We start from the raw sequence: 24,201 nt of genomic DNA, 5'->3' as shown, positions 1-24,201 counted from the left end.
AGTGAGCCACCGCACCTGGCCCCAGGGTCCTGTTTTCTAAAAGAATCTTCCGGGTTACCCATTTCCTCTCACTACATCATTTATAAAAACAATTCAAAACTTCAAAGCTGTATACACAGACTGGAAATTTCTTTATATGTTTTTTTTTCTTTTTTCTTTTTTTTTCTGTTTGAGATGGACTAGATCTGTTACCTAGCCTGGCGTGCAGTGGTGTGATCTTAGCTCACTGCAACCTCTGACTCCCCGTTCAAGCAATTCTGCCTCAGCCTCCTGAGTAGCTGGGACTACAGGCACCCACCACCACACCTGGCTAATTTTTGTATTTTTAGTACAGATGGGGTTTCGCCATGTTAGCGAAACATGGCAGGTCTCGAACTCCTGACCTCAGGTGATCCACCCACCTCGACCTCCCAAAGTGATAGGATTACAGGTGTGAGCCACCATGCCCGGCCAGACTAGAAATTTATATCACACTTTAATATTATTATTATTATTATTAGATACACAGTCTTACTTTGTCACCTAGGGTGGAGTGCAGTGGCACACTCTTGGCTCACTACAACCTCTGCCTCCTGGGTTCAAGCAATTCCTCTACCTCAGCCTCCCAAGCAGCTGGGATTAGAGGTGCCTGCCACCACAGCAAGCTAATTTTTGTATTTTTAGTAGAAACAGGATTTCACCATGTTGGCCAGGCTGGTCTTGAACTCTTTACCTCAGGTGATCTGCCTTGGCCTCCCAAAGTGCTGGGATTACAGGCGTGAGCCACTGAGCCCAACCGAACTTTAATATTAAATTGAAATTGCCAGTAACATTCTGAAACCTTTTCAATATTCATCTGTTTCTCATCTGTATGAAGACATTCTTTGATACAAATCTGCACATATTTGAGTAGGCAAAACAAAACTACATGTGGCTATAGAATAATATGTTTTAAGATACAAGAATTCTAAACTACATTCAAAATTAGGCCACTTAGTCATGTGTCAGCAACAAAGGACCCCATATGTATCCAGATGCCTCCCTTCCTCAAACTGATTATGAGCTCCCAGAGTGCAGGGACCATGTATTCTTCTTTTGTGTCCTCTTGTACATTTTTTTTTTTTTTTTTTTTGGAGATGGAGTCTCACTGTTACCCAGGATGGAATGCAGTGGCACCATCTCAGCTCACTGCAACCTCCGCCTCCGAGGTTCAGGCGATTCTCTTGCCTCAGCCTTACAAGTAACTGGGATCACAGATGTGTGCCTCAGACTCCCAAGTAGCTGGGATTACAGGTGTGCACCCCCACGCCTGGCTAATTTTATATTTTTAGTAGAGATGGGTTTTTACCATGTTGGGCAGGCTAGTCTCGAACTTCTGACCTCAAGTGATCCACCCGCCTTGGCCTCCCAAAGCGCTGGGATTAAGGCGTGAGCCACCGCGGCTGGCCCCTCTTGCACGTATTCTTTACTATGGTGTTGGGTACACAGAAGAAAATACAAAACCTCTCGCACAATTCATAATTATATTTGGTAAGAAAGGGGAAAACATACTTGCCATAGTTAAGTTGAAAAACAGGGCCGGGCGCGGTGGCTCAAGCCTGTAATCCCAGCACTTTGGGAGGCCGAGACGGGTGGATCACGAGGTCAGGAGATCGAGACCATCCTGGATAACACGGTGAAACCCCGTCTCTACTAAGAAATACAAAAAAAAAAACTAGCCGGGCGAGGTGGCGGGCGCCTGTAGTCCCAGCTACTCGGGAGGCTGAGGCAGGAGAATGGCGTGAACCTGGGAGGCGGAGCTTGCAGTGAGCTGAGATCCGGCCACTGCACTCCAGCCTGGGCTACAGAGCGAGACTCTGTCTCAAAAAAAAAAAAAAAAAAGAAAAACAGAAAAGTTTTAAATTTTTTTTTTTTTTTTTAAGATAGTCTCGCTCTGTTGCCCAGACTGGAGTGCAGTGGTGTGATCTCGGCTCACTGCAACCCCTACCTCCCAGGTTCAAACAATTCTCCTGCCTCAGCCTCCCAAGTAGCTGGGACTACAGGTGCCTGCCACCACGCCTGCCTAATTTTTGGTATTTTTAGTAGAGATGGGGTTTCACCATGTTGGCCAGGCTGGTCTCGATCTCCTGACCTTGTGATCCACCCACCTCAGCCTCTCAAAGTGCTGGGATTACAGGCGTGCACCACCACACCCAGCCAAAAGGTTTTATATAAGAAAAAAACACAAAACCATGAACTGTTTTATGAAAAATATAAATACATGTGGACAAATTAAGGGATTTTTAACAATGTTTTACTTAGATAGAAGGGTGATAGGTGGATTACTTTCTTTAAACATTAGCCTGAGTGTTTTGAAAAATGTGTTTTGGCATATATGTTTTACTTAGATAGAAGGGAAATAGGTAGATTACTTTAAAAATTTGTTACATTATTTGTATGAACTTACTTAACTTGGAAACTTAAGGAAGGCTTCCTGGGAGAGGTGGCACTCAAGCCCAATCCTAAAGGATAAGCAGGAGTTAGCCAAGTGAACGAGTTCAGGTAAAGGAAGCAGCAGTTCCTAAGGTAAGGAGGCATGAGAGTGCATGAACCATTCAGTCAACTGCAAGTCAACCATCTGACTAGCATAGAATGCCTGGGAGAATGGGAGAAGATGAAGCAGGAAATAGATCTAAAGGTCCTGTATGTCATGTGATTCCTCCCTAGGCTGTAGCTGTCGCTTGTCTCTGAAATACCTGAAGAGAATATTTTATTTACACAACTGCTACTCTTATATCTGTTTCCAAATCCTAATGTTGCTTTACTTCAAAGAGTATTTTTATATGTCTTTCTGCCAATTTTCTATTCATCACTGTCTTGCCAATCACTGTAATAATAGCTACCATTTGCTGTGTGTTTGCTCTGTGCCAGATACTGTACTAAATGCTCTAGATAAATTATCTTAAGTGACAGCAAGGAAGAGCACAGCTTCAGAGTCAGATTAGGGTTCAAATCTCAGTTCTGCCCTTCACAGATATGTAACCTTGGGCAAATTACTTATCTCATTGAGCCTTAAGTTTCCTCATGTATAAATCTGGATAACCACCACTCCTGCACAGAGAGTTTATAAAATTTAAATGAGATATGCAAAATATTTAATACACATAGTAGGCACAATAAAAAGTAATTATAATTGCAATTACTGTGATGGTATCACTTATACAAAAGTCCAACCAGTTGGTATCTGTACATGAAACCAGCAGAGGGAGCTTCTAATCCATTTCTGACACCAGGGCCAAAGTAAATATACCTATCCATGGATATAACTAGCTCTTCAAGAAGAGTAGAAGACAGAATAAAAAGTGATCACATGGTACCTCTAGAAGGCAGACAGGGAGATGGACTGGGGAAGAGTAAATAGTTAACTTCAGTTTTTTTTTTTTTTTTTTTTTTTTTGAGACGGAGTCTCACTCTGTCGCCCAGGCTGGAGTGCAATGGCCGGCTCTCAGCTCACTGCAAACTCCACGTCCCGGGATCATGCCATACTCCTGCCTCAGCCTCCCGAGTAGCTGGGACTACAGGCGCCTGCCACCTCGCCCGGCTAGATTTTTGTATTTTTTAGTAGAGACGGTGTTTCACCGTGTTAGCCAGGATGGTCTCGATCTCCTGACCTCGTGATCCACCCACCTCGGCCTCCCAAAGTGCTGGGATTACAGGCTTGAGCCACCACGCCCGGCCTTAACTTCAGTATTGGTAATGTTCTTAATTGAGTATGGATTCATCAGTGCTCAGTTATGTTTTAACACTAGCATTATGTGTGTCAAATATTACATAATACTACATTTATGCAATCTCACTTTGCATGCACCTACATCTCTCTATTTCTAGTTCCAATTTGAGACCTCAAGACAGAATTACTACATCTCTTCCCTGTGGTTTTATTCTACTTCTCTTGGACCTCTCTCAGAGTATGTCAATACAGCCTTCCAGCCATTTCCAGTATTAGACTCAAAGTTTCCTAAAGACAAGGTCAGATTCTTACACATCTATATAGTTCTAACAGCAGTCAACACAGTGTTTATTGAGCAAAGCAGGTGGTCAATAAATGTTTCTGAAAATAAATTCCTATATTTGGGATGAAAGGTCATTTAATCAAACACAAACTGCTTTTTGGTAGGTTTTAAATTGTTCCTCTTTGAAGAGCTCACAATAACTTCTACTAGATTGTTTTCTTCCTTTACCCAAATATACTAGGTTAGGGTAGGTGATATATTTATCACGTCACATCAGCCTGTATTTTCTCTTTATGAGACTTGAGAAATTAATACAACCATATTTCATACATTCTCACTCATCCAATATTTATTGTATATCAACTATTCCTCAAAACTTGTACAGTAGAGAGGCTGGTTAAATAAATTATGGTATATCCAGTAGTTAAAAAGAATGAATGAGCTCTATGTTACTGTGCAATCATTCCACAATCATATTGGTAAGTAAAAGGGCAAGGTGAAGAATGATGTATGATGTCTATTTCACATATGTGCTTGTCTATACATAGAATATTTCTGGAAGATTATAAAAGAGACTGATAACTGTGATTGTCCCTAGGGAGAAGGATTGAGTGTCTGGCATCTAAGGGAGACTTTTCACTGCATATCTTTTTGTACTTATTTTTACAGTGTGAATGTACTACTTTTTCAACTAAAAGAACTTAATAATTTGCACTCTAAATAAGGAGAAGGTCACACACAAATCAGATAAGAACAAGCAGCAGGACAACAAAAGAAACATGATGAGACAATAGGTAGTTTATTACCTTATAGACTGAAATAGCTTTAGCTCAAAGGAGTGAAGAAATCACTGTGAAGTGATGTGATCAGGAAAAAACCTTTATTGTATAAGGGGTGCTTGACTTAGACCTTGAAAAATATCAATAAGATGGCCGAGAAGGCGAAGGAATTATGAGGTAAAAAAAGTGGGTAAATATCCCTGTGGCAAAGCTGTGGGGTAGGCCTGGGAGACAAAAGACCCAGGTGCTAGTCCTTTGACCCTAAAAGCTGTAGGCTTCCAGGCAGGTCACTTTTACAATGCCTACATTCACTGGCTCCCTAAAACAAAATGTCCCTTCCAGCTCTCTCGTAACATGGCTATCTCCCAAACTATAATTGGGAGGAAAGATTAGGGTTATATTTTCGGGGTCCCTGAGTGCCAAGCAATGCAATTTAATGGTTTGGTCAGAGGAAGCCTCTGAAAGCTTCTGAAAATAACAACATGTTCTAGGAAGATTGAATTAATATGTGAGAGCACACAATAAACACTCTGTAAGTTTTGACTAATACTATTAATTTCACATCATTTATAGGGTAGACTAGAGGGGAAGATGTGAGATGTGCAATAACCAGGCAAGCAAGAGATCAACATGGACCAGAGGGTTTGGTCTATGTTGGGTTTTGAGTTTGATCGAATCCCTAGACATTCATTACTTGAATACATTTGCTCCAAGTTCTTGCTTGCTACCATTTTCCAGGGTCCTGTTGATTAGCGTGTAGTGTCAGGGAGCATTTGGAGCCTCAGAAGCATTTTCGCTCAGTCACACTGTCAGGTTTTTTAAGGGTTTATTTTATAGGCTGACTCATTCTAGCACTGAGCTTTCTAGTAGCCAGTGCAGATTTTTACAGATTTAAGATACTGCTTTATTTTATTAAAATGCTTTTCTTTTCTTTTTTTTTTTTGAGACGGAGTCTCGCTCTGTCGCCCAGGCTGGAGTGCAGTGGCCAGATCTCAGCTCACTGCAAGCTCCACCTCCCGGGTTTACGCCATTCTCCTGCCTCAGCCTCCCGAGTAGCTGGGACTACAGGCGCCCGCCACCTTGCCCGGCTAGTTTTTTGTATTTTTTAGTGGAGACGGGGTTTCAACATGTTAGCCAGGATGGTCTCAATCTGCTGACCTCGTGATCCGCCCGTCTCGGCCTCCCAAAGTGCTGGGATTACAGGCTTGAGCCACCGATTAAAATGCTTTTCTTAAAAATTACATAAATACTACATATTTTTACTACACAGAAAACTACAAATTTTTAAGTTACCGCTAACCTAGATATCATCAATGTTAATATTTTATTTTAATGGCATCAAAGTATAGATGACACTTTAAATTCCAAGGAAATAGTTTTCAGAAGGTGATTTGCTTTGTGGAAATATGGTCTGACATCTATTTAACTTTTTAATGTGCATTAAAGTAAAAAACGAACTCTCAAAGTAAATTATCACCTCCTCACAGGCAGAGAGGTTCTTTTTGTTTCTTTTCTTTTTTTTTGAGATGAAGTCTCGCTCTGTCACCCAGGCTGGAGTGCAGTGGTGTAATCTTGGCTCACTGCAACCTCCGCCTCCCAGGTTCCAGCGATTCTCCTGCCTCAGCCTCCCGAGTAGCTGGGACTACAGGCACGCACTGCCATGCCTGGCTAATTTTTGTATTTTTAGTAGAGATGGGGTTTCTCCATGTTGGCCTGGATGCTCCTGATCTCCTGAGCTTGTGATCCATCCACCTCAGCCTCCCAAAGTGCTGGGATTACAGGCGTGAGCCACCACACCCAGCCCAGAGAGGTTATTTTCTGTATCATGCTCTACCTTGCAGCACTTACATGCTGAGTGAAATTAATAGTAAAGTACTTCAAATGATGAAGTAATGACTAACTTCCCCCAAATCACTTTCCAACTCTTCGATCGAGTATTCACAGATCTTCAAAATGTAATTTCAATTAGATTTATCTGGTTGAAACTTTCTGCAACAAGTAGTCCACATTTTTTATCCCATGAATATGCCATACTTAACTTTCTGCTTTTGCCTAATTCTGATTTCCCATTCCTAGAATGTTTTTCCTACTCTTCACTATCTATTAAAATCCTATTCATTCATCCAAACTCCAGTTCAAACTCCAAATGGCCTTTATAGAATTTTCTCTAGTAATTTCAGCCCATGTTAAATGCTCACTCATAAGTATCCAAGCACTGTAAGTGTATAGGAGTCACTTTGGTACTTACTCAAATAGTATACTGTATCTTTATTGTACTCATATACTTAAATGAACAAAATCAGGGTAAAAAGCACTTTAATCACTGACTAACCTGGCTTTATAGCAAGAGAGAAACAATAAAGGAGTAAGGGAAGAGATTCTTAAGTCAAATAAGGAAAGCATTCCTTTGAAATAGGAAAAGGAGCTTTCCAATACAGGAAACTGAATGCCTTTTGTGGGAAAGAGCAAGTGGTTGGAGAAAAAGGCCATAGGGATAAACAATGAGTGAAAATTATGTTCAAACAGCAGCAGACAGGAGGCATGTATCTAGGGAGAAGGTCTGAACTTGGGAAAGGTAAGCAAGGTTGAAGGGTGGGGAGAGTAAAGGGAGAGTTCTATAGGTGCTTTAAAGTTTATTTAAATGTTTCTTTCTGGAAAATTAAAGTTTTAAATTAATCCTGGACTCTGAAATTCAATTAAAAAATAAAATATCCTACTAAGTGGTCTTGTCTAACTTTAAATTTACTGAAAAGTAATTACAATCAGAATGACACATATGAGGAATTTATTCACAATATAGGGCCTGGTATACAGAAGGCACACTCAAATGTGGAACAAAGCCAATTAAGCCCACAATTCTGGGGTCCTCAGATATATGTGAATGCCACGACCACTGGCAATTTTGGTTATAACTAATAATAACATACTTCTTTTTTTAGCAATGGGGTCTCACCCTGTCACCCAGGCTTGAATGCAGTGGTGCAATCATGGCTCACTGCAGCCTTGACCTCCTGGGCTTAAGGGATCCTCCCACTCAGTCTCCCGAGCCGCTGGGACTACAGGTATGCACTACCGTGTCTGGCTAACTTTTTATATCATTTTGTAGAGATGGGGTCTTGTTATGTTGCCCAAGCTGGTCTTGAAGTCCTGGCTTCAAGCAATCCTGCCTTGACCTCCCAAAGTGTTGGAATTACAGGCGTGAGCCACCACACCCAGCCTAAAAATGTACTTCTTACCTTTGTCTTCTCCTTGCTCGCCAATAACCCATACTTCTTTGCCTGAAGTCTGTGCCTTCAAAACATTTGTAATAATATACTGTAATCTCTGTGAATCCAGATTACATCCAATTCCAATCACTCGATTTGCAGGAAATGCACTCAGTTTCCATGTCACATAGGTCATGATTTCCACTAAATATTCCATACAAAGTAAAAAATGTAAAGGTTAAAAAATATATACTTCTAGCCTAGCTCACAAAATATTTATTATTTTAGTAACTATATTAGGTCCTCAATGTACTGCAGCATTTTATATATATATATATGTACATATATATATATATAGCTGGGACTATAGGCACGTGCCACCACGCCTAGTTAATTTTTGTATTTTTAGTAGAGACAGGGTTTCACCATGTTGGCCAGGATGGTCTCGATCTCTTGACCTCGTGATCCACTTGCCTTGGCCTCCCAAAGTGCTGGGATTATAGGCGTGAGCCACCGTGCCTGGCCCATAACATATTTTTAATATACATTAGAAACACTAACAAGGTTTCAACAAGATACATTTTACTCTGTGTGTGTGTGTGGGGCGGGGGGTGGGTGGGTGGGTGTGTGTGTGTGCTTTTTTTGAGACGGAGTATTGCTCTGTCCCCCAGGCTGGAGTGCAGTGGCACGATCTGGGCTCACTGCAACCTCTGCCTCCCAGGTTCGAGGGATTCTCCTACCTCAGTCTCCCTAGTAGCTGGGATTACAGGCGTGCACCACCACACCCGGCTACTTTTTGTATTTTTAGTAGAGACGGGTTTTCACCATGATGACCAGGCTGGTCTCGAACTCCTGACCTCGGGTGATCCACCTGCCTCAGCCTCCCAAAGTGCTGGGATTACAGGCGTGAGCCACTGTGTCTGGCCAAATTTTATTGTTAAATATATAATTGTCAGGGGTAGAAAATAGATAATTCCTAGAACAGTTAAGTGAGGATAAAAACTGGTACAAAAAAACAAAAAATAATTTATTCTTATTGATTTGAGTTTTCTTTTACATCTATCTTAAACTGAATTTATCTTTTTTTTTGAGACGGAGTCTTGCTCTGTTGCCCAGGCTGGAGTGCAGTGGCACGATCTTGGCTCACTGCAAGCTCCGCCTCCCAGGTTCATGCCATTCTCCTGTCTCAGCCTCCCAAGTAGATGGGACTACAGGTGCCTGCCACCACGCCCGGCTAATTTTTTGTATTTTTAGTAGAGATGGGGTCTCACCATGTTAGCCAGGATGGTCTCAATCTCCTGACCTCGTGATCCACCTGCCTCGGCCTCCCAAAGTGCTGGGATTACAGGTGTGAGCCACTGCGCCCAGCCTAACTGAATTTCTATCTTTAAATTAAAATACTGATTCATATGCCACCTGGATTCAGTGTAGCATTATAAATGAAAACACAACTACTTTTTTCTTACATTCCAAAAGGATGTCAAGAATTAAAGAGATCAATGTCACTCAACAAATTACTACAAAAAAAAAAGTGAAATGCGTACAATACCCCTACATTGGGAACATTTAAAAAAAATCTGTTCACCAATTTGAGTCCAGTACAAACTAACTCTTTGAAAACATTTCTATTTTTGAGTATGACAATTCCAAAACAACCTGCAAAATACAAAATGTTAAAAACGTACTCTGGCATGCTAACATTTTTGACACTTCAGAATTAACAAAATATGCATATAAGTCATTGCATTTTTCTCTTGGGAGTTTAAACATCTTCTCACTGAGGAAGGTATGGCTTAAAACCTAGAACATAATATCATATTTCATTAAAAAATTGTATGCTGGAACCTTCTAGATCATGTTAGTCATAACAAGTAACTGGTTGCCAGAATACTACACTGTTTATTATATAGGCAATTTTGCTGAATATTCTAGCCGTCTCTTTATAATTTAAAGGTTTTGTTTGTTTTTTGGTTTTTGTTTTTTGAGGCAGTCTCGCTCTGTTGGCCAGCTGGGGTGCAGTGACGCCATCTCGGCCTCACTGCAACCACCACCTCCTGGGTTCAAGCAATTCTCCCGCCTCAGCCTCCCAAGTAGCTGGGATTACAGGCGCCCGCCACCATGCCTGGCTAACTTTTGTATTTTTGGTAGAGACGGGGTTTCACCATGTTGGCCAGGCTGGTCTCGAACTCCTGACCTCAGGTGATCCGCCCGCCTCAGACTCCCAAAGTGTTGGGATTACAGGTATGAGTCACTGTGCCTGGCCCTAAAGTTTTATGGTTTTTATCAATAATGGCAATTCTACTGATGCACTTGACCATCAACTTAATTTAAAATAAAGCATTTTACCTGGTTGAGATGCAATGAGCAGGACACTGTGTTGACTATAATGTCCCAGAGCTGGGACAACGGCTCTGAACATATCCACATTGCTCTGTACCACATCAAGGTAGGACTGAGAACTACCCAAGGAGTTGACTGTGAAGATCACCACCTTGGAATGAGCAGAGGCAGACAAATCTAGTGAATGAAAAGAAACAGTCTGAGCTGAAGATACAAGATTTAATCAAGTTCTAGTTCACAATTAAAAGGTTGTTCTTTTCAACAGAGAATTTTTAGGCATGCCTCCCCATAAATCAACCCCATATCCACAAAAGCATACAAAATGCAGAGGTTTGCCTCCAAATAGAGGGTTAAGAGTAAGTGTTGGCTGGGTGTGGTGGCTCACGCCTGTAATCCCAGCACTTTGGCAGGCTGAGACTGGTGGATCACTTGAGGCCAGGAGTTTGAGACCAGCCTGGCTAACATGACGAAACCCCATCTTTACTAAAAATACAAAAATTAGCCAGGCATGGTGGTGTGTGACTGTATAGTCTCAGCTACTCAGGAGGCTGAGGCAGAGATTCGGTTGAGCCCGGGAGGCGGAGGTTCAGTGAGCTGAGATCTCGCCATTGCACTCCAGAGTCTTACGACAGAGTGAGACTCTGTCTCAATAAAAAAGAGTAAGAGTGTATCCCAATGGGGGAAGATAGCAATAGTAATAAACAAAATAAATTATGGGATCTAAAACCTACAAACAGGAACTGAGTTTTTTATATAAGTTACAATTTTAAGGGAAAATATATATTATGCTATAGGCAAAATGAACCTAAAATCAATTACACCATCGTTTCCTAAACTGTGAGTTTAGGCGCCCTAAAGCTCCTTGAAAGAAACTCGGAGGCCATTAGGGAGGAGTGGAAATAAGTAGGAAGAAGTCTGGTAAGCACAGCTCTAGGCCACTTACTTTGGCCTATCCAAGCAGAGTAGTGCTGCTTTTTAAAAATCTGTTTTACTTATCAAGGATTCTACTCTAAAGAGTGGTTTAAAAATCTCTAAATTAAATATCTTGGCTTTTCTTTTTTTTTTTTTTTTTTTTTTTTTTTTTAATAAAGAGACAAGGTCTCACTATATTGCCCAGGCTGGACTCAAACTCCTGGGCTCAAGTAATCCTCCTGCTTCCGCCTCCTGAGAAGCTGAGACTTTACCACACCTGCCTCATTTGTAAATATTGACTTTTCTTATACTGAAGGTACTTGGGTAACTACCACTTTCAATGGGAACTACAGGTAATCAACTGTTATGACTTAGGAAAAGCTAGTCTATGGAGTTCACTCTGACTCCAGAGCACCTTTGACCCTCCATCACATGTTATGCTGTTACAACTATATTACTCACCATTGCACAGTGTGTTTTACAGTAAGTACATGCCCAAACTGTGGCCAGATCTTACCAACATCAGAAATAAGAGAACCATAATAAAGTAATTAGAATGGCATCAGTCCAGTCAACATTTACAAATGAATATTAGCCTCTCAGGGAGACAGCAGACTCCATTGTTTATATTCTTAATTAAGCCCCTAAGGCAATCTTTCTTCTTTTTTATGAAATGGAGTTTTGCTCTTGTTGCCCCAGGCTGGAGTCCAATGGCACGATCTCGGCTCACCACAACCTCTGCCTCCCAGGTTCAAGAGATTCTCCTGCCTCAGCCTCCCAAGTAGCTGGGATTACAGGTATGTGTCACCATGCCCAGCTGATTTTGTATTTTTAGTAGAGGTGGGGTTTCTCCATGTTGGTGAGTCTGGTCTCGAACTCCTGACCTCAGGTGATCCACCCACCTCAGCCTCCCAAAGTGCTGGGATTACAGGCATGAGCCACCACACCCGGCTAAGGCCATCTTTCTGAACAAGTTTCAGAAGGAAACATTTGTGCAATGTGTCCACTGGAGATGCATTATCTAATTTTACTTCCTATTCTGATACAGTTGTAGTGATGGCAGATCTAAACACTAAGTCCTATATTTTAATTATGGTTCTTCATGAGTCCTCTTAAGTAATTCCAATGTTGTAGGGTTCACAGTGGATACCTGGTGATGAGTCAAAACCTCAAAAATTAGAAGACATTAGAGCTGGAAGGGATACACTTAACAATTCCATATGTGTCAAACACTGTTCTAACAGTTCTCCATATATTTATTTGCTTAATCTAATCAACAATACACAATGGAGTATTTTACAGATGAGAAATCTGAGGCACAGAGAAGTTAAATAACCTGCTCAAAGTCATAGAGCTGAAGTGTAGAGCCAGAGGTTAAGCCCATGCAGTCTGACTTCAAAGTGCTACTAAACACTATGCTACATTTAGAAACTTACTACTACACCCTCATAAGGATGAGGAAATTGTTATGTGGAGAGGTTAGGTGGTCTGTCCATATTATGAAATATCAGTGGACAGTTCAATTTATAACTCTACAATCTGGCCACAGGCTATCGTGATTTCTTTTCTTTGCTCCTTTAGCTTCCTCATCTTCAAGGTTGACTTAGGAGTAAACATAGTAGTGGCTGCCTCATGTGACTGCTTTTCTTTTTTTGTTTTGTTTTGTTTTTTGTTTTATTTTTTTGAGACAGGGTCTCACTCTGTTGCCCAGGCTGGCATGTAGTGGTGTACAATCCCGGCTCACTGTAACCTCTGCCTCCCGGTTTCAAGCGATTCTCCTGCCTCAGCCTCCCTAGTAGCTGGGATCACAGGTTCCCGCCACTGCGCCCGGCTAATTTTTGTATTTTTAGTAAAGACAGAGTTCCACCATGTTGACCAGGCTGGTCTCGAACTCCTCACCTCAGGTGATCTGCCTGCCTTGGCCTCCCAAAGTGCTGGAATTGCAGGCATGAGCCACTGTACCCAGCCCCTAATATGATTTCAAAAGTACAAGAAAGGTTTCCTACTCCAAAAGATTTTCCCATCAAGCTCTCAGGCCTTTAAATCAATTCCTTTATTTTTTATTTATTTACTTTGTTTTGTTTTTGTTTTTTTGAGAGGGAGTCTCGCTCTGTCTCCCAGACTGAAGTGCAGTGGCCCGATCTTGGCTCACTGCAAGCTCCGCCTCCTGGGTTCAGGCCATTCTGCCTCAGTCTCCTGAGTAGCTGGGACTACAAGTGCCCACCACCACACAGGGCTAAATTTATGTTTTTATTTTTAGTAGAGACGGGGTTTCATCGTGTTAGCCAGGATGGTCTCGATCTCCTGACCTCATGATCCACCCGCCTTGGCCTCCCAAAGTGCTGGGATTACAGGTGTGAGCCACCGCGCCTGGCCTTAATTTTTTTTTTTTTTGAGATGGAGTTTCACTCTTGTCACCCAGGCTGGAGTACAATGGTGCCATCTTGGCTCACTGCAACCTCTGCCCAGGTTCAAGTGATTCTCCTGCCTCAGCCTCCCGAGTAGCTGGGATTACAGGTGTCCATCACCATGCCCAGCTAATTTTTGGATTTTTAGTAGAGACAGGGTCTCACCATGTTGGCCAGGCTGGTCTCGAACTCCTGACCTCAGGTGATCCAACTGCCTCGGCCTCCCAAAGTCCTGGAATTACAGGCGTGAGCCACTGTGCCCAGCCTCCTTTGAGTTTAAAAGCCAGTATTTCTTTCAAAGTTTTCTTTTAGACATGGGGTCTTGCTATGTTGCCCAGGCTGGATTCAAATCCCTGGGCTCAAATAATCCTTCAGCCTCAGCCTGCCAAGTAGGAGGTACTATATAGGTGTATGCCACAGCACCCAGCTCAGTATTTCTTTAAATTCTCCTACATAAACCTGTGATGCAGGCTGAATTGGTCTATATTCATTCCCTAGAAAATTTACCTAATTTTCCTGATACTGGCTTTTGCTCAAATTCTCACTGCACTTACCACATGTTTGACAAACATCTGCTTAACTGTCTACATCAAACATATTATGAGCTCTAGGGGAGCAGGGGTTATTTGTCTTACTCATCTTTCCACCTCCAAGATCTAGTCGCATAGCAATTAGAACATTTCCCCCAACTTTCTGCCAGTCCAAATCTCCCCAATCCCAAAAGAACCAGCAACTATCTCAATCCTAATCAGCTGAAAGCAATCTCTGTCTCTACCCAACTTCGAGTCCTCCCTGTCTGGACCACTCTCTTGGCATTAATCACATAGTGTCTCCTCACTCTCTTGTCATGAATGACTGTTTACATATTGCATGTGTTTTTTTATCTGAACTTTAAGCTGCTTCTGACCAAGTAGAGTCTTCCATTTCTATCAATCCCTTGCAGCAGTTCTTAAATGCTAGGCTAGGTGCCTAAGCATAACCTGGGAAGCTTAATAAAAATGCAGATTAGCCCATGTTCTGAAGATTTTACTTAAATATATAAGGGGAAATAGCTTCCAGGAGTGCAAACCCCCAGATGATTCTGATGCACAGCCAGGTTTGGTTAGCATTGCTCCACAGACAACTAAGTTCCTTGTACCTAGCACTCAAAATCTTTGTCTGACTCTTCAAGTCTTCCCTTACAAGTTGATGATTTAATAAGGGAAGAAGATTATAAAGAGAATTAGAAAGAACTTTAAGCATGATTATACAAAGCTATAAATTACAAGGTTAAGGATCAGGATAGGACAGGCGCGGTGGCTCATGCCTGTAATCCCAGCACTTTGGGAGGCCGAGGTGGGTGGATCATGAGGTCAGGAGTTCGAGATCAGCCTGGCCAACATGGTGAAACCCCGTCTCTACTAAAAATACAAAAAAATTAGCAGGGTATGGTGGCACACGCCTGTAATCTCAGTTACTCAGGAGGCTGAAGCTAGAGAATCGCTTGAACCTGGGAGGCGGAGGTTGTAGTAAGCTGAGATGGCGCCACTGCACCCCAGCCTGGGTGACCAAGTGAGACTCCGTCACAAAAAAAAAAAAAAAAAGCATCAGGATAAAAATTCATTTGACAATAATGAATTCAACAAACCCCTACTAAGGTCCTGTTATGTCCCAGGTAATATGTTAGGCCCTAAGAAAACAAAAGTGAACATGATATTGTCCCTACTCTATATATCACACAACGTAGTACAAGGGTTAGTAAGGAGAGCTTCAAAATGAGACTGCCTGGTTCAAATATGAGCTGTCTCACTTAGACTTAGCATAATGGTAAAGTTTCTTCCCATGCCAAGAACTCGGTCAGCATCTGTGTTATAAGGACACAAGCCTCTCACCTCTTTCCCATTTCTATAGGTAGCCCAGAAAAAACTATATCCTTCCTGCTAAGCCAAGGTCTACAACCTAAACCAAAGGCTGGTCACAGTTATACTAAGGGATGATCAAATCAAGTATGTCAAAACACCCAGTAAATAATATTTCATGCTTTAATATACTACTGTTCTCAGATGAGGCTAACGTTATGATGAATGAAATATGAACTCATTTTAAAACAGTGCTGATTATTTAAAATATTGAAAGACCAGGTAACTCTGTATCAAATAATGATGTGTAAATACTGTGGAGAGCTATTGAAATATTCTAGCTACTCTATCAGTCTGAATATACTGAAGACACTACACATATTTTCATTTATCTGGTATATCATTAAACCATTCTCACAGTACTAAAAATTATTGAACATACTCTTTTCAAATTATTTTTTAATATGACCCAAAATTTTGGAAATTTGTGTTCTCTCATACTAATGATAATGACCATTAGTCTAGAAAACTGTGCTAAGATGATAGCTATTAAAAATCTTCCTGAAGGCTGGGTGTGGTGGCTCACGCCTATAATCCCAGCATTTTGGGAGGCCAAGGTAGGTGGATCACTTGAGGCCAGGAGTTTGAAACCAGCCTGGACAACATGGTGAAACCCCATCTCTACTAAAAATACAAAAATTAGCCAGGCGTGGTGGTGTGCACCTGTAATCCCAGCTACTCAGGAGGCCGAGGCAGGAGAATCACTTGAACCCAGGAGGCGGAGGTGGCAGTGAACTGAGATTGCACCACTGCACTCCAGCCTGAGCAACAGAGCAAGACTGTCTCAAAAAATAAAAATAAAAATAAAAAAATTAGGCTGGGTGTGGTGGCTCACGCCTGTAATCACAGCACTTTGGGAGGCTGAGGTGGGCGGATCACCTGAGGTCGGGAGTTCAAGACTAGCCTGACCCACATGGTGAAACCCCGTCTCTACTAAAAATGCAAAATTAGCCAGGCATGGTGGTGCATGCCTGTAATCCCAGCTACTCGGGAGGCTGAGGCAGCAGAATCGCTTGAACCTGGGAGGCGGAGGTTGCAGTGAGCTGAGATCACGCCATTGCACTCCAGTCTGGTGACAGAGTGAGACTCTGTCTCAGAAAAAGAAAAAAAAGGTTGGTCAGGCATGGTGGGGCATACGTATAGTCCCAGCTACTCAGGAGGCTGAAGCAGGAAAATCCCTTGAACCCGGGAGGTGGAGGTTGCAGCGAGCTATCATCTTGCCACTACATTCCAGCTTGGACAACAGAGTGAGCCTCCATCTCAAAAAAAAAAAAAAAAAAAAAAAAAAAAAAAAAATCCTATGTTCTTTTGGAGGGGAAAATCCCAATGAATGAATTCATAGTAACTTTGGGCATTATGTTTCAGTCAATGAATAGACTGAAATGGTGAAATGTGTAGATTTTTAAAGTGTTAAACAGGGATACTCATATTTAAACAATGTAGGAAATCACTGCTCAGTTCAGGCACATGGTTTAATCATTACTGCTGCAGTGAGCTGGGTTTTGGAGTTCTATAAAGAATGCTGAGGCCGGGCGCAGTGGCTCACGGCTGTAATCCCAACACTTTGGGAGGCTGAGGCGGGCGCATCACCTGAGGTCAGCAGTGAGCCAAGATTGCGCCAGTGCACTCCGCCTGGGTGACAGAGCAAGACTCTGTCTCAAAAAAAAAAAAAAAAAAAAAAAAAAAAAAGAATGCTGAGACTATCAAAGATTTACTATATGTAGTAAACTAAGGCCATGAACTTGATATGTTATGCCTATATTTAGAAAGGGTTGTCTACAAAATAAATGGTAGGTCTATTGATAAAATTTCACAGTAAGAGAAAAAAATGATACAATACAAATTGCAGACATCAACACTAGGAGCATAAAGAATAATGAGTGATCTGGCAAAAGGGTTACTCTTGAAGGTTTCCTAGGGAGAAGGTGACTCAGGCTATAAGGAACTAAGAAGAGCAGTAAGACAGGCAAGTTGAGGCTAATGAGAGACTTATTTACCTGGATTAAGCGGAAGGGAGGAAAGCTGATGATGAAATCAATGATTCTCAAATTCAACACAGTGAACTTCAAACTTCTTCTTAAGAGGCAGGATCTCACTATGCTGCCTAGGCTGGTTTTGAACTAATGGGCTTAAATGATCCTCCAGCCCCAGCCTCTGGAGTAGCTGAGAGTAGAGGCACACATCACAGTGCCCAGCTCATGAACTGTGTTACGAGAGATGTTTTATATCATAACCCGATACACAAGATATGTGTAGGGATATATGTAAACGCCACAAAAACACTGCAAAAAACACCTTTACCATACATGCTGACATTTTTTCTATCAGTTCATTTTTTATAAAATGCTGCTCATAATCCATCCACTATCCTAATTTCACGATCTACTATTGTATCACTACTCACAATTTGAAAAATATTGCTTTTAATGAATATAAAAACTACTTGAGAAACCTGTCTAATATGTAGATTCCCAGGTTTGACCTCTAGAAATTCAAGATCTGTAGGCTTGGGGAAGAAGCTAGAGATCTATAATTTTAACAAGCACCTCAGGTGATTCTGATACAAGTGATCAAGCCAACGGCACGGTGGCTCATACCTGTAATCCCAGCACTTTGGGAGGCCTGAGGCAGGTGGATCACCTGAGGTCAGGAGTTCGAGACAACATGGCGAAATCCCATCTCTACTGAAATACAAAAATTAGCTGGGTGTGGTGGTGCACACCTGTAATCCAAGCTACTTGGGAAGCTGAAGCAGGAGAATCACTTGAACCCAGGAGGTGGAGGTTGCAGTGAGTTGAGATTGCGCCATTGCACTCCAGCCTGGGTGACAAGAGTGAAACTCCGTCTCAAGAAAAAAAAAAAAAAATTAGCTGGGTGTGGTGGCACACACCTGTAATCCCAGGTACTCAGGAGGCTGGGGCACAAGGATCGCTTGAACCTGGGAGGCAGAGGTTGCAGTGAACCGAGATCATGCCACTGCACTCCAGCCTGGTTGACAGAGTGATTGTCTCAAAAAAAAAAAAAAAAAAAAGTGATCAACCCAAAAACCGTGTCTTAAGAACCACTGTCTATTGAACTAATTTTATTTTGCTCCATTATATCAACAATGACTTAGTTTTTCTTTACAATTATTTTTCTCTATACACACACACACCTACCTGCACACACAAACATTTACACTTGTATATGCACAGGCTATTTCTAGAATGAATCATAAGAAATTGGTAACAGATGTATGTTTGAAACTCCAACTCAGTCTCTTACTGTGTGACCTAACTCAAAATCTGAGTCTTAACTTGCTTCATCTATAAACTGGAGTAAGAGAAGTAACAGAGTATGAATACATGTATTCTCTTAAAAAATGGTTGCTATGGCCAGGCAGTGGCTCACGCCTGTAATCCCAGCACTTTGGGAGGCCAAGGCGGGCAGATAATTTGAGGTCAGGTATTCAAGACCAGCCTGGCCAATATGGTGAAACCCCATCTCTACTAAAAATACAAAAATTAGTTGGGTGTGGTGGTGCATGCCTGTAATCCCAGCTATTCGTAGGCTGGGGCAAGAGAATCACTTGAACCCAGGAGGTGGAGGTTGCAGAGAGCCAAGATTGCACCACTGCACTCCAGCCTGAACGAGTGAGACTCGGTCTCAAAAAAAAAAAAAATTAGGCTGGGCACAGTGGCTCACACCTGTAATCCCAGCACTTTGGGAGGCCAAGGCGGGCGGATCACGAGGTCAGCAGATCGAGACCATCCTGGCTAACATGGTGAAACCCCGCCTCTACTAAAAATACAAAAATTCAGCCAGGCATGGTGGCACATGCCTGTAGTCCCAGCTACTCGGGAGGCTGAGGCAGGAGAATCGCCTGAACCCAGAAGACAGAGGTTGCAGTGAGCTGAGAAAGCGCCATTGCACTCCAGCCTGGGTGACAGAGCGAGGCTTCGTCTCAAAAAAAAAAAAAAAAAAAAAAAAAAAAATTAGCCAGGCATGGTGGAGTGCTCCTGTAATCATAGTTACTTGGGAAGCTGAGGCAGGAGAATAGCCTGAACCCAGGAAGCGGAGGTTGCAGTGGGCCGAGATTGTGCCACTGCACTCCAGGCTGTGCATCAGAGCAAGACTCTGCCTCAAAAAAAAAAAAAAAAAAGAAAATACAGTCATTCATATGATGGAATATTATGTATGAACCTTTTCAAAGAAATAGAGTTACTTAGAGCTATATTATATGTACTGTTAATAAAGATCTTCAAAAATGTAGAATTAATTCCTTAATAACTTAAAGATCAAATTACCATATAATCCAGCAATTTTATTTTGGATATATATCCAAAAGAACCAAAAAGAGGCATTAAAAAAACTGGTACATGAATGTTCACAGTAGCACCAGTTACAATAGTAAAAAAGTGCAACCTGATATCCATTAACCGATAAATGGTTAAATAAAATGTGGTATATCCATACCAAGAAACATTAGCCACAAAAATGAATGATGCACCGACACATGCCACAATATGTATGTACCTTGAAAACATTATGCGAAGTGACACAAAAGTCACATACCATCTGATTCCATTTATATAAAATAGCTAGTAGAGGAAAATCCACAGAACAGACAGATTAGAAGTTGCCAGAACCTCGGAGAAAGGAAAATGGAGAGTAATTGCTCAATGTGTACAGAGCTTCTTTTTGGGGTGGTGAAAATACTGGAAATTAGCGGTGATAGTTGCACAACATTGTGAATAAGTACCTAAAGTCACCAATGGTAAATTTTATGTTATATGTATTTGAGCACAATAAAAAGATAAAAAGATTTAAACATATATACTGTTATATGTAAAAAACAAGTGCAAAATCAATTCCCTCAGTCTGACTCCTGAAGCAACTACTCTCTATAGTTTCTTTTTTTTTTTTTTTTGAGACGGAGTTTCACTCTTGTTGCCCAGGCTGGAGTGCAGTGGCACAATCTCAGCTCACTGCAACCTCCGCTTACCGGGTTCAAGTGATCTTCCTGCCTCAGCCTCCTGAGTAGCTGGGATTACAAGTACCCACCAACACGCCTGGCTAATTTTCTGTAGTTTTAGTAGAGATGGGGTTCCACCATGTTGGCCAGGCTGGTCCTGAACTCCTGACCTCAGGTGATCCACTCGCCTCAGCCTCTCAAAGTGCTGGGATTACAGGCATGGGCCACCGCGCCCAACGTCTTAACAGTTTCTTAGTATTTCTCTAGATTGTCTGTATATACACAAGCATAACTGTATATGTATATATGTATGTATCTGTATGTAAATTTTCATGCTCATATGTATATATGTATATCCCTCCCCAAAATGTTATAGTAGTTATTTAAAAAGACATCAGATGATCAGTCAGCTGCAATCATCTATGTGTGTTACGATGGGGCATTACTAAAATTTCCAAATGAACTTTAATTCCCCAAATTATTAATGTACTTCTCCATATCACAGAATATATTCATGAGAAGTCAGTTAACATTACATTTAAAATTACTTCATCTAAGGATGGGCACAGTGGCTCATGCCTGTAATCCCAGCATTTTGGGAGGCCGAGGAGGGAGGATGGCTTGAACCCAGGAGTTCAAGACCAGCCTTGGCAACAAAGGGGGACCCTGCCTCTACAAAAAATTAACAAATTAGGGCCAGGCGCAGTGGCTCACACCTGTAATCCCAGCACTTTGGGAGGCTGAGTGGAGAGATCACGAGGTCAGCAGATCGAGACCATCCTGGCTAAAATGGTGAAACCCTGTCTCTACTGAAAACACAAAAAATTAGCCGGGCGTGGTGGCGGGCACCTGTAGTCCCAGATACTCGGGAGGCTGAGGCAGGAGAATAACTTGAAGCCAGGAGGCAGAGGTTGCAGTGAGCCGAGATTATGCCACTGCACTCCAGCCTGGGCAAAAGTGCAAAACTCTGTCTCAAAAAAAAAAAAAAAAAAAATTTGGTGTGGCACATGCCTGTGGTCCCAGCTACTTGGGAGGCTGAGATGGGAGAATCACTTGAGCCTGGTAGGTCAAGGCTCTGGTGAGCCATGATTCTGCCACTGCCCTCCATCCTGGGCAACAGAGTGAGACACTGTCTAAAAAAAAATAAACAAATAAATAAAATTACTTCATCTAATAGTAATTAAATTAAATGCTATCAGAAATATACAACCAAGCTGGGTATGGTGACATGCACCTGTAGTCCCAGATACTTTTGAGGCTGAGGTAGGAGTACTGCTTAAGGCTAGGAGTTTAACACCGCCCAGGGCAAGAGAGCAAGACCCTGTCTCTGCAAAAATGAAAATAAATTAGCCAGGCATGGTGGCACATGCCTGTAGTCCAAGCTACTTAGGAGGCTGAGGTGGGAGGATCACTTGAACCCAGGAGTTTGAGGTTATAATGAGCTATGATGGCACCCCTGCACTCCAGCTTGGACCACAGAGCAAGACCTTGTCTCTTTAAAAAAAAAAAAAAAAGTACAACCACAATTAATAAGGGGAACAAGAATGAAAGTTACCCCAAGATGATATACACTCATTCAACATTCAACAGATAACTACTGACTCCTTACTTGGTGGCAAGCACCATATACTACACATCTATTCCAAGGATTCTAGTCTTTCAATTATCTGAAGTAATAACTATTGATGGTTAATGAGATACACAGGAAGGAACAATTTCTTCAGGTCCTACGTGGTCTCACAACCTCTAGAGTCCATATACTAAAGAGTCTCCTAAAGTGATTTAGAAAAGTTAGGAAGTCCCTTAAGAACTTTAGTACCTGAAAATCACAGGTACAAGAGAATATCCAGTTCCCCAAAGAACTTCTACATGAGACCTATAAAAAAGATCCTTAAAGCAACTATGGTACTCTTTCCCGAGAAGGAAAATGAACTCATTGTATCCTACAGGCAGCCAAAGGCTTACTAAAACTTTTACATCTAACTTTTACAACTGATAGGTATAATTTCAACTTTTCTGACTACATTCCTTAGTTTATTAAGGCTTGTGATACTGTATGTCTTTATATATTATTTGGAAAATATTGTCAAGGAATAAAGGGGACCTAAGGAAAGGCAAAGGGAAGCCAAATAACTATAGCATGTTATAATCTGACCTTACCCATAACTAGGTAGAAAGGCTTTGGGAAATGTTTATTCTAGTTCAGTGGCCTTTTTTCTTTTTTTTTGGATCATGCATCCTTGGTAAAATATTTTCAACCCCACATCCCCAAATATGGTATTTACCTACATAAATATGTCTATACTAATATGTTATGTACATTGTAAAATACATGCAAATTTTTAAATTAAAAAACGAGATAGGGCAGGGTGCAGTGGCTCATGACTGTAATCCTAGTACTCTGGGAGGCTGAGGCGGGCAGATCACTTGAGTCCAGGAGTTCAAAACCAGTCTGGGCAATAAGGCAAATCCCGTTTCTACTACAAATACAAAAATTAGCCAGGCATGGTGGTGCATGCCTGTAGTTCCAGCTATTTGGGAGGCAGAGGTGAAAGGATAGCTTGAGCTGGGGAAGTGGAGGTTCCAGTGAGCTGAATCATGCCACTGCACTCACACCTGGGTGACAGAGTGAAACCCCGACTCAAAAAAAAAAAAAAAGAGAGATAGAAAATTTAGTATTTCAAATGTTATTGATGTAGAAAATCTTTTTATTATTAAAATTTATTTTAACAATGTATTTTTAGTGCAATGAATGTAAACTGAAATTTTTTCTTTCTTTTTTTTTCTTTTCTTTCCTTTTTTTTTTTTTTTTCAGAGACAGGGTCTCGATATGTTGCCCAGGCTGGAGTATGGTGGCTATTCACAATCACAATCCTAGTGCACTGCAGCCTTGAACACCTGGGCTGAAGTAATCCTTCTGCCTCAGCCTCCCACATAGCTGGGACTACAGTCATGAGCCACCACACCCAGCTAAAATTTTTTTTCTTATTCTTGGTTTAGCACTTTGCTATATACCAAGAGGTAGGTATTATTTCTACTTTATAGATGAGAAAACTGAAGTTTGCGAGATTATATAATCTGACAAATGTCAGCACTATCATTGCAGAGCAGGGATGGAAACTTCTATCTGTGGAACTCTAAAGCCAATGCTCTTAACCAATACATTCTAAAAAAAAGAGGCAATCAGAGAGAAATTTATTTTGAGGTATAAGTCAAAAACAAAGAATAACTCCTTCTGACCAATCTGAATAAATCTGAATTATTTGCTCATTTGATTCCTATTAGTATAATCAGTTAAAATCCCTGAATGACTTTGGGTAAGTAATTTAACTTATTTCAATCTTAGTTTCCCAATATGTAAAATGAGAGACTTGGACAAGGTGATCTTTAAGGTGCTTTTCAGCATTAACATTCTAGGAGTCAAAAATGAAGAGCTAATAAGGCAAACATCTTTAAGCAGAATAAACAGACCTTTGCTGATCTCCACATTAGGAAGGTTGAAGATTTCAAGGTCCATCGTGGCTCCTTTAGTCCCTTCTGAGAGGTCTAAAAGGACCAGCCTGTCTGCAATGCCCTGTACAGTAAGAGAAAGAACATTACACTGAACATGGCCAGAGACTCAATTTAAATTCATTCAACAATGAGGACCAAAGGACAATAAACAGGCCTCCTACACTGTCTTTTAGTGTTAAGAAGAATAAGTAACACAGTAGCAGTAAAAGTGACATGCAAG

At 41.4% G+C, this 24,201-nt stretch overlaps 1 protein-coding gene across 9 annotated transcripts in view; it reads right to left on the bottom strand.

Moving 5' to 3' along the window:
• Positions 1–24,201, bottom strand: part of UEVLD (UEV and lactate/malate dehyrogenase domains) — a 71,342-nt gene that overhangs the window by 7,436 nt on the left and 39,705 nt on the right. For 7 of the 9 annotated variants that reach the window (XM_050755408.1, XM_050755411.1, XM_050755409.1 and 4 more), the window contains 3 exons: positions 23,940–24,042; positions 10,303–10,473; positions 7,987–8,160 (listed from right to left, as the gene is read on the bottom strand). In XM_050755408.1, coding sequence (XP_050611365.1) covers positions 7,987–8,160; positions 10,303–10,473; positions 23,940–24,042 — 448 coding nt within the window. Of the gene's footprint in view, positions 1–7,986; positions 8,161–10,302; positions 10,474–18,613; positions 20,143–23,939; positions 24,043–24,201 lie in introns of those variants that run through there. The other 2 variants (XM_050755416.1, XM_050755417.1) reach the window with 2 other exon arrangements.

Source organism: Macaca thibetana, chromosome 14 (genome assembly GCF_024542745.1).
Source record: "Macaca thibetana thibetana isolate TM-01 chromosome 14, ASM2454274v1, whole genome shotgun sequence".
In the NCBI taxonomy this organism is placed as follows: Eukaryota; Metazoa; Chordata; class Mammalia; order Primates; family Cercopithecidae; genus Macaca; species Macaca thibetana.
This window is presented reverse-complemented; position numbering and strand designations above follow the sequence as displayed.